Source organism: Pempheris klunzingeri, chromosome 9, assembly GCF_042242105.1.
Source record: "Pempheris klunzingeri isolate RE-2024b chromosome 9, fPemKlu1.hap1, whole genome shotgun sequence".
NCBI lineage: Eukaryota > Metazoa > Chordata > Actinopteri > Acropomatiformes > Pempheridae > Pempheris > Pempheris klunzingeri.
The window spans coordinates 13,770,210-13,781,809 of NC_092020.1; the positions used below are offsets into that span (position 1 = coordinate 13,770,210).

Genomic DNA, 11,600 nt, shown 5'->3' on the forward strand with positions numbered 1-11,600 from the left:
TATTTAGTGTGAGATATAAGGGGATCATCTACAGTAAATCCAAAACTTTAGACAAAAGGGATGATACGCAGAAAAGTGCACTTTTCACACCCTGTGGAATATTAGACTGTCAAAAATGACAAAGCCATAGAGCCAGTAAAGTGGCTTTTAAAGGGTGTTCTTGGCAGAGAGACAAAGCGAGACCTACTTGTTGTTTACCACACTGAAAACAGAAAACATAGCATTGTAGACATCTGGAAACAAAGTGGTAGTATATCTCTCTAAATATGCTGCGCTAAAATACAGAGCTTAAATACAGTGAAGATTCAACCACTTGTTATCTTTCACACTTCGCTGACTGCTGAAAGGGCTAATTCAATATGTAGTTGACTTATGACATCCAGAAGTGATGATTCCTGATTATTCAATCTTTGTCAAAATTAATGACTTTAAGCAAGCTGTAATTTAAAAAATTAAAAAGAATAGTCATTAGAATATTTTATTTAAACATGTTTTTTGCCTCTAAAAATCTATCAATATCACTTCCAGGATGTGAAAGTTTTGAACTTTGTAGTTAACGGTGATTAAAACACAATTTCATCACGCATTGACTGGGAGACCAATTTAAAATGTAATTTAAATTTTACATGTGTTTTTGCATTGATTGGTATTTTGTAATATATACTCACAGAAACTATTTTTTTTATCAATCTACACATAATGATTCTAACCAGTTCTACTGGTCAGTTGGTCACAGTACATGTTTTCCACACTCTCTCATTTGTCAGCTAATCAGGATAGGTGTACCAGCTTCGCAGTAGGGGGGAAAATCATCTCCCTCTCCACCTCAAGCTGCTGCTTACAGCCTGTGAAAACCCGACACACAGTGTAAGTGAGCGGGCATGTTGTGCCCTGGTCTGAGCCAATCAATCTCCTTCAGGACAGATCCCGGCAAAAGGTATTTAGCATATGAGTGTGTGGGACTGCTTCATAAAAATCTGGGAGTGCACTAGAAAATCCATTTAAGATGAGTTCAATCATTGGTAGGAATGGGTTGAAATATGGCAGAGATGGATCTACAACTCATTCAGCACTGTCTGTATTCCGCATATACTTAAAATGTCAGTGAATGTGTCAATGCAAGGACTGTAATCATATTCAATTTACATTTAAAGTATATCATTCAGACATCAGATATATTCTAAAGTCTTTAAAATGTAATGTATTGTGTGCGTCAGTGTGTGTGTCTTCCGAAGAAGACGTCCCTCCTTTTCACCCTCAAAAATACAGAAAACACCCTACCTTAAACTCTGTCTCAATGTTAGCCAGTCTTGCCAGTTCATTGCTGAGCTCGAGGGCGGTGAGCACAGGGTCCTCACTGCTGAGCGACAGGTAAGCTGCACTGGCCAGGCCCTTATACGCATTCATCCTGGAGCGTGAATGACTGAACGAGTCTTTCTTCTGTTTCTCCACACATTCTACACACTTACAGAAGTAGTCATGAGGCCTTTCTATCCGGGCCCCCTTTGTCAAAAGGATGTGGACGATCTCGTACTCCTGACAGTGAGCAGCCAGGATGACGGGCGTGATGTCGTGTGAAAAACGTGTTCCATCCTCATCATAAGCGTAAAAGTCATCATCACGCATCTCCTGCTCCAGAGGGCTCAAAGCCAGTCGGAGACCTCCAGCAAAAGCAGGGTTGGCAAGAATGGTTTCAACAATTCGAACGTAACCCTTGGAGATAGCCAGAAGAAGACCATCCCCAATCCTTGCCAAACCATCCTTCTTTAGAAGCAGCTCGCTCACTTCTAGGTGCTCATTGCCTACTGCCAGCTGCAAAGCATTCTGGCCCATGTAGTCCACACAATTGAAGTTAAGGGTTTTGGACTCTTCCAACATTTTGCGGACCACAGGAATGTTTCCATATTCAGCAGCATCCAGAAAACGCTCCTCCTCTGCGGTGAGGGCTGAGCCGCGTTCATTGAACATGTAGGCTGGGCCTCGCAGTGCCTGGCGACGCCCCTTCTCTCTCAGTGTGGTGTGCCGACGATGCATGGTTTCCATCCTGGAGACAGTGCAGGAGATGATGAAATGATCGAGGGTGAGGAAAAGAAAGGTGGAGAGCAAGAGAACAAATGATGGAGGGATGAGGAAAAGACAGTATCATTAGTTCCATCAAACTGTCTGTGGTGTAACAAGGCAAACAAAGTAATTACCGTCTCCCCATCTAGATGTCCTCTGTGGACAGGGATTGGTCAAACACAACATAGAGTTCTCCCCTGACCCACCAAGACATCAGTGATATATCTGTCCCCGGCCAGATCAATGAACTATGAGGGTCAAAGCTCATTGCAGAGCTTTCTCATGTCAGTTGTTATGATTGGCAAAACAGAAATGAAGCTGTCACCTTAATTGATTCTGGCATGACAAACTCCTTTTGTATTGTAGAAACACAATGATCTGTCACAATGTCTGTATCTGCTCCAGCCTGACACTCTGAACCACATGGAGAAAAAAGCTTTGAAATGAAAAGTGGGAAATGGAAAATCTGTAGTGGTGCAGATGGAAAATTACCCAGACCCAGAATGTTTTAGTTCTCCAGTATGACATAAACAATGTTGACTTGAGATGGAATAATCTTAAAAGAGGAGTGTTCACTGAATTGATGCAGTGACCTTACAAATGACAACGGGTCCAGTATCACAATAAGACCTGTCACCAAAATAAAATAAACAAAAAAAAATCAAGTAAGGTTATTTGTTATTCAGGCTATTTGTAACTCTCCTTATTTTGTGTGTGTGTTGGTGGAGGGTTGTGTGTATGCACAGAAGGCCAGGCATTGAAGGAAAAGGTGCAAATGGAAACCTGTTTATGGTGAAAACTTTCCCCTAAGGCATTAAAGGACGTGGAACTGAGAATATGGTGTGTGTGTGTGTGTGTGTGTGTGTGTGTGTGTGTGTGTGTGTGTGTGTGTAAAAGAGAGAGCGCGACAGAGAGAGTGTGTTTGTCAGTGCGTGTTTAAAGGGTATGAAAGGTCTGCAGCTCTTGATTTTCGATAAATACAATCAGCTGTGCATGCTTTAGGCTGCTGATCAATGATAGATGGCAAAGTCTCCCTCTCTCACACACGTTTGACAAAATCAGGTTACCTGAAGAAAGTGGACACATACATGCATCATGTAAAATAGTCAATAGTCATGCAGTAAATACTGCCTTTATGAGGCTTATACTGTTTGACTTTTTTTGACTGTGTGAGAATGGTATTTGTTTCCTAAGGCCACAGTTTGTGTTGTTGATTTAGTACAATGTATCATGCTGTAGGGTGTTCCAATCACTCACACACACACACACACACACACACACACACGCACACACACACGCACACACACACACATACAGACAGACATATTTGTAAGCATTGGGAGGATTCCTCATAAATGAGGGGACAGTCTGGCTGCCAGACCATCTCGATAACCTTATAGTCAGGTAATGAATCGCCTTTTTCCATCTCTCCCCATCTGACTCTCCATCCATCTCTAACTGTCTGTGATTCTGATCTGAAATAGAATTTACCTGCATAATTTCTGTGTGGAATTACAGTCACAAAGACAGGAACAGGCAGGGAAATATGTGAGTAAAGGAACGATTGTGTATGTTGTCATGACCCTGTATTTTGTTAAGTTCAGTATTTTGTCTCGTCTCATGTTGTCTTGTCATTTCCTGTTTTATTTTGTAGTAACCCTGTTTTTGCCTCGTTTTAGTTATTTTACTTCCTGACGTCTGTGATTGTCTAGCCCCTCCCTGATTGTTTCCACCTGTTCCCCATTACCTTGTGTATTTATTGTCTGCGTCTCCCATTGTCCTGTGCCAGTTCGTCATGTTCATTGTCTTGGCATTGTCTTGTCCTTGAAATCGATTGTTGGAGTTCCATTCTGGAGGTTTGGTTTTTTCAGTTGTTTACTTTGTCTCAAGTTCTGCCTTGCTCCTTTTGTTGTTCACTTTAAGATTAGTCTAGCTTAGTTTTTTCAGTTGTATTTTTGTATTGTGTTTCTAGTTTTGAGTGCCTTTTGGCCTGAGTATTTCTGTTCTTAGCCTTTTGATTTTGTTTTGTCTATTTGCTCCAGTTTTTTCACAGTTGCCTTTTGTTAATTTAGCCTTAGTGTTTTGCATTTGTCCCTGTCTTTCCCCTTGCCTTTGTTTTAATGAAGTGTTTATTTTGTCACTTTGAGTCGTGCATGTGGTTTTCCTTGTCTTGTTACGGACGGACAGACAACTGGTTGTAGAAAATGGGTCTTGATTTGCGGTGGGCTCAGCAGTGTTCGCAACCTCTTCATTTGATTTAGCTTTAGTGGACTGTTGGAAGCAACTTACAATGTGATTAAGACAAATGCTAATCCTTAAGACACACTGCATCGATTCGCTTGTTACTGAAGCCTCATTTTCATGCTGCATCCAAGTCAGAGGCTGCTGCAGATCACTCAGAACCCCGGTCCAAGCAAGCAGTTCCCTCTCCTATTAACAACAAAACTGTCAAAAGGGAGAAACTATCTTGCACCACTGCTACTGCAGATTCCAACTATATTACAACACACCTTTGCAGAAACCCTGACTTATCCAGCCAAGCTGTAGTTATATTATTCCACTTGTGTATTTGGATGGCATTATACTGCCAAGTATAAAATGTGTAACTCTTCGTAAAATAGGTAACCCACCAAAGAAAAATACTCTATTTTGACTTATACAATATGACTTAAAAATTTGTTACCTTTTTTGTTAAGGTGCATTTGGAGAGTTCTAGTGTCTAAAACGAGCATTAGTTGCCTATTTAAATGCATTAAATAACCATGGTCAGACCACTTATGTCCAAATTTTTGCTGACAGCTAGAAAGTAATTGTTATAATGTTATGTTGTCATGGTTTCAAGCCAAGAAGACAATATTCAGTGTGAACTACTATGCAATGTAGAAAACTTTGCACTCAAATGAGTGAAAAGCATACCTCGAGGGAGGGTAGTAAACCAATCTAGACACATATGGATCTCTTGGAACGAAAGTCATCAGTAACAAAGATAATGAGTGAAAAAGGAGTTTTGACTCAGCAGGAATATTTACAGACTTGACTAATGAGTTGGGACTTTATCAGTACACAGACATGAGCAGAATTTTTCACACTCTCAGCTCTCTCTCTCTTGCTTCTTCTCTTCCTTTATCAAATGCACACTCACAAAGACACTCTTTCAAGCAGTAAATTGCTAATTTTTAAGATCAAAGGTGAGCTGCTCACCATACTTCACTGGTAATGAGAAACAGGCATGTTCGTCCTCTCTTTTACACACACAGACACTCTCACACTGCTCACTGCTGTCAGGCAGCAGTGAGAGCATACATGCTTCCTTTCCATGCAAGGCCTTTTAAGCTGAACGTTGGTGTATCAAAGGGGGAGAACAGGGAAGATCAAAGACGCAACACTAGGGCCTGCCATTCTGCAAAATCTGATAGTCATACAGTGGCTAAGCTGGCAGCGCTACATGAATATCCATTAAGTGTCACCATTTATGTCCCATTTGTGTCTGTGTTGCTGCATGAATGCATCCACCAAATGGTCTTGTGAGCACTTACCTTACACTGAAGTAGTTAAACATATAGGACACCACATCTGCAAAATGGCAGAGAGGTTCCCAATCAGCCTTGTGGGGATGCACTGTGCAAGCCAAGTTCTGTAGTTTACTCTGCTCCAGCTCAGTGTCTCTCTCTTACTCAGACTAACACACAACACACACACACACCCAATCCCTGATGACTGCTGCTTATGCAGTCATGCACCAGAACCTATCAAGGTACTCCCTTGCAGCAGAAGGACAACATAATCTGCAGTTGCAAGACACACTGATTCATTGAAACTCACACACCCTTCATTTCCTTATGTATACATGCAGTACACACATGTATTCACAAGGGACACAATACACTGTAACCACATCAGCCACACAGAGGCAGCTTAATAGCATGAGGTGGGGGAGAGAGAGAGACAGTTTCAGACAATCCAGCCATTTGGGATCAAATATTTTAAAAGAATGCCATATTTCAGCAAAAGCTAAGTTAAAAAAAAACAGCAAAAAAGTTTAAATATAACTCAGTTAAACTTATTGCACTTACTGCAAGCACTTACTACTATTTTGGGAAGGGACGTCAGTATGCAAACTAAGCAGTGCCTCACAGCAAAATATCTGAAGATGTTCCAGTGACACTAATCTACTGTATCACAGTTAGCCCCTTTGATGTACTCCCTAAAGGACACAAGTGAGTGTCGATCATTGGCCCTTTGCTGCACAGACAGGTGAATGCAGCAGGGGCAGAGAAAATCTGCTGCTTTAGCCTGCTCTGCTCTCTCCAAACTGACCTCTACTAGTTGACATTCCTGCTGGATTAGCTGCTGCTGATTTAATTCTCTGAACCCAGAATAGCGTTGTCATCTGTAAACAGTCGCTCAGGAGCCTCTTTGCATAACTACAAATTGCAGAGTTCATGAATAAGCGTGAGGACTCCACACAAGGCCGCCAAATTGCTCACTTTACTTATTTATAACGTCTCTGGGTGGATGAATGAAAGTTGCGGTTGAATATAAAACGATGACTCACGTTTGCCTGGTTTCGGAGTTGAACTCGGAGTCGATGTGCTCAGCAGAGTAGTGGTTCCCGTGGTCCGAGCGCTCCGGAGCCCGCTGGAGTCTCTGTCCGCGGTGCTGAAAGCGCTCAACGTTCGCCGCTCCTCTTCCTCTCCACTTGGGGATCGGGTCATCGTAGCGGTCGCACACCGCATCTATCCGCGCATCCTGCCGCGAACCAAACGGAGAGCCAGTGTCCCCGGTGCTCTGACGGAACTTTGGCGGTGTGCAGTGTGGGGACTCCACGGGCTCCCTGTCCCCTGGAGACGGGTGAAGACACTCCGGAGAGGCGAGGTAAGGCGGGTCCGTGTTCCCCAGCAGCGGAGAGGCGGAGGAGAAGAGGTCCAGGGGCCGCCGAGTGGAAGGGGATCCTCGGGGAAGACGGACAGACGGAGGCGGGGAGGGAGACTCGGAGAGATGCGCTCTCTCGCCGCTGTCGCTTTCCTCTCCCTCGTCAGACATTGGAAGAATCTGTGAGCAACATACACTTTAAATATTTGTATCTATGTGACGGACATTTAACGTAGTTTGCCAAAGTTTCGACCGCACAAGTTTCCTCTGAGTCGCGCGGCAGCGACACGCCGAGCCTGCTCCTTTACACAGGAGCTCGCGCACTAATCAGAGAGCGCCGGGAGTGCGCGCGCAGGGAGGTAGCTCCTCACAAAATGGAAGAAAACAAACGTCACAAAACAGCCGAATTTACACACTTCTTTGACCTACAAAAAAAAAGTTACGTTACGATTCCTATCACTATCGAGAAGAACAAACTACGGCTACGAGTTTTCAGCCTGACAAAGCAATACATAGGTTTAACTGCGCTGTTGGGCTACTTAGGAGGCCATATAACTTGACAAAGCACATATAACCGACTTTTTTACCGAGATAAAAAACAGAAAAAGCGGAGACTAGAGGCTACTGGTAAATAAAACCTGAATATAAACCAATACCCTTTTGAGATAGTTTGCAATGTGACCGCATCTCCTTGTTTTGGCCTCGCAGAGGAGGGGAGAGAAGAGGGTGGTTGGGGAATGAAGGGGTTAACATGCCCACCTGTTGTATGCCAATTACTGCTACTGACATAATCTCGTTAATGCTTCAGAGAGCAAGCAATTAGTACTTAAAGTAACCCACATCTAACGACAGTGGTGTATTTACCTTGGGATACATTGAGTCCGTCCGTCTTTGTTAGATTTACATAAACCTGTATGCAAGGCCTTTTAAGTTGTCTGATATAAAGGGGAAGATAATGCAGTGTCTGAATACCACTCCTTAGCGTGTATCCCTGTGTGTGTGTGTGTGTGTGTGTGTGTGTGTGTGTGTGTGTTTGGTCCTGTAATTAGAGTCAGAGACCCATTAGTCACAATGGAGACTTCCTGCACCCCCACACAAACAATAACCAGTCCTAACCCAGGTCTTTGATCTATCCTTGTATTTATGCACCCAACACATAAACAGATCACAACAAATCTAATTAACAGATGACAAACTGTTTTCAGTGGTGTTTACATTTCAGTAAAAAAAAAAAAATGATTCTAACTTATGCAGTCTATGTTCCCAAAACTGTCTAGTGAGGTTTGTAGATTACATCTTATGATCATACTAGCTATTGAGTTTTGTAAAATAAAATAATAGACTTAGACTTAGACTTATTTTACTGATCCCTCATAGGGGGAAATTTACATGTTACAGCAGCAACAATAGACAAGAAAGAGTGAATAAAAGCAACATTGGAAAATAAAGCAATAGCAAAATAAATATGATAAATAAATATTTACACTATGGAATATTTACATTACGGAATATTTACACTGTATCATAAAATAAAATGTGAAGTATGGACAGGAATATCAAGGAGTGGAATGATATGAATGGAAAAACAGGGTGTTAACATCAGCCAGTGATGCTGCTGTTAAAGAGTCTGATGGCTGATGGGAGAAATGACCTGCAGTAGCGTTCCTTCTTGTAGGGTGGGTGCCTCAGCCTGCTGCTGAAGGAGCTGCTGAGGGCCCCCACAGTCCCGTGCAGGGGGTGAGAGGGGTTGTCCATGATGGACTTGAGTTTTGTTAATGTCCTCCTCTCACACACTTCCTCTATGGAGTCCAGGGAGCAGTCCAGGACAGAAGCAGCCCTCCTGACCAGTCTGTTCAGTCTCTTTCTGTCCCTCTCCGTGCTCCCTCCTCCCCAGCAGACCACTGCATAGAGGACTGCAGACGCCACCACAGAGTCATAAAAAGTCCGGAGCAGAGTCCTGCACACTCCAAAGGACCTCAGTCTCCTCAGCAGGTGGAGACGACTTTGGTCCTTCTTGTACAGGACGTCTGTGTTGTGAGACCAGTCCAGTTTGTTGTTGAGGTGAACACCCAGGTATTTGAGGGTCTCCACCCTCTCAATGTCCAGTCCCTGGATGTTCACCGGTGCAGTCTGGGATGTCTTCCTGCGGAAGTCAATCACCATCTCCTTTGTTTTACTGGTGTTGAGCTGAAGATGGTTTAGCTCACACCAGTCAACGAAGCTGGAGACGACCTCCCGGTACTCCTGTTCGTCCCCCTCTGCCACACACACTACGATGGCTGTGTCATCGGAGAACTTCTGGAGGTGAGAGTTCCCAGAGTTGTAGCTGAAGTCCGAGGTGTACAGGGTGAAGAGGAAGCGGGAGAGTACTGTCCCCCGTGGGGTCCCTGTGCTGCAGACCACCATGTCAGACACACAGTCCTGGAGCCTCACGTACTGCGGTCTGTTGGTGAGATAGTTCGTTGTCCATGCAGCCAGGTGACAGTCCACTCCTGCTCTTTCCAGCTTCACCCTGAGCAGTGACGGCTGGATGGTGTTGAAGGCACTGGAGAAGTCAAAGAACATGACCCTCACAGTGCTGCCGGTGTTCTCCAGGTGAGTCAGGGATCTGTGAAGCAGGTAGATGACTGCATCATCCACTCCAGTGCTCAGTTGGTAGGCAAACTGCAGTGGATCCAGAGTGCTGAGATGGTCCGTGCTTTGATGAGTGGGGGAAGGGTTGGGGGCAGAGTCGAATCTGTTGAAAAACAGATCAAGTTCGTTTGCCCTCTCCTGGTCTCCTTCCAGCCCCCTCTCATGGCCTCTGCTGTGAGATGGTCTTTAGTCCTTTAGTCCTCTCCAGACCGCCCTTGCATTGTTAGTCTGCAAGTGGCTCTCCATCTTGGTCCTGTAGCTGGCCTTACACTCCCAGATCTTCTTCTTCAGCTCCTTCTGCACCCTCCTCAGCTCCTCCTTGTCCCCAGATCTGAAGACCCTCTTCTTCTCCTTCAGCAGGGCCTTCAGTTCTGAGGTCACCCAGGATTTGTTATTGGAGAAGCACCGTACTTTCCTGGTGGGTACGGTGTTCTCCACACAGAAATTAATATAGTCTGTGATGCAGTGGGTCAGAGTGTCAGTGTCCTGTCCGTGGGGGCTGCACAGCACATCCCAGTCCGTGGTGTGAAAACAGTCCTGCAGCGCCTCAGTGGCCTCCTTAGACCACTTCTTCACATACCTTTTGGTGGGGGGTTGTTTCTTCACCAAAGGTAGGTTTTATTGCCTCTTGTGAAGCAGTCCACATACTGGCGGAATTTGGGGAGAGTGGCAGACAGAGAAGCATAGTTAAAGTCCCCTGATATGAGGATGAGGGACTGGGACACAACACTGTGGATGAGCTCGCAGGCAGCAGCCGCGTCGGCCGAGGGGGGGATGTACACAGTCAATGCAATGACGTGAGAATTCCCTCGGCAGGTAGTATGGCCGCAGGCCGACTGCCAGCACTTCAACATCCTTTTCAGCATATTAGTTGATAATTTACTGATTCTTTAATTCGCTATAAATTACAGAGGTATATTGCTCAAGTAAACATCCATTTATAAATGAAATACGTTTTGAATATTTGTTGACTCTCTATTTGTTTCTTTTTAGATTTATGTGTTCAGGTGTTGACCTCTGCGTAAAGCTTCAGGGTTTCACTGCTTATTTTTGGCTCACTTTAGTAGCTTGAAATTGCTCAACTAGATTACAAAGTCATTTCCAGGGAATGTGTTAAGAAATTAAAGGCACATATTATTTTTTCTTTGCTCAGAAATTAGAAAACCAAAGGACCCATAAAATATTTTCATGTCAGATGTTCACATCTTCCCAACATTAGAGCGATGGGATTCAAAGGGGGGAAAAAAACCAGCAAAGCAGCCCTGCAGGATTAATTCCACATTAAAATGAATATTCTAATGATAATGTAGAAGTAGTACAAGACACTCCTCAAGGTTGTGGCTTCACTTTTCAAAAGCCTCCAGTAAATCACTGGCTTGGGCTTTCATACCAAGTGATCTATAGGCTCTACACATTCAGATCAGCTGACCTTGAGTGGAAGAACATCTAACGCGTATGTGTTATCGTTGCTCAAGTTCCCATTCCTCCTTAATCCATCTAAAGTCTGAGCCGACAGGTAATGCAGGGATTAATGAGAATTGGAAGAAACTGAGTGCATGTACTGAAGTATATGAAATCCTGAGTGAATGTCAATAGGCACTGAGTGGTCCACCTGTCTGTGTGCGTTTGTGTGTGGGTCTGCCATTGTACCTTCTCTCATATTGTTTTACGCTTTAGAAGTAAAAAAGGGTTGTTATGAGTGTTTGATTTCAATGCTACTTTAAAAAAAGCTTTATCCATCCAATTTTATGTTTTCACAACCAGCCAAGCTTATATGGCACTGACAGTCCCATTGTAAGAACCATTATATTCTATATTATTTTACATCATATTATATAAGACCCTATATCTTAGTAAGAGTAACATTACTCTAGTCTTCCAAGGCACACTATTAATCTTCCTGCTGAAGCCACTGCAGATTTGCAAACCACAATAGATAGATAATACTGCTTTAGGAATGTTAATATATTGAAAACAATGGAATTACTCATAATGGTAAATCCTTATTGGACAATGTAGGGTCTCTCTATGGG

General features: G+C 43.6%; 1 protein-coding gene across 1 annotated transcript in view; it reads right to left on the bottom strand.

The window, feature by feature from the left end:
* trpc7b (transient receptor potential cation channel, subfamily C, member 7b) overlaps positions 1–7,104 on the bottom strand; it is a 44,026-nt gene extending 36,922 nt beyond the window's left edge. Inside the window, exons 1-2 of the mRNA XM_070836669.1 lie at positions 6,617–7,104; positions 1,282–2,044 (exon numbers count right to left, since the gene is read on the bottom strand). Of these exons, the coding sequence (XP_070692770.1) occupies positions 1,282–2,044; positions 6,617–7,104 (1,251 nt within the window). The remainder of the gene's footprint in view (positions 1–1,281; positions 2,045–6,616) is intronic.
* Between the last annotated feature and the right edge of the window lie 4,496 nt (positions 7,105–11,600).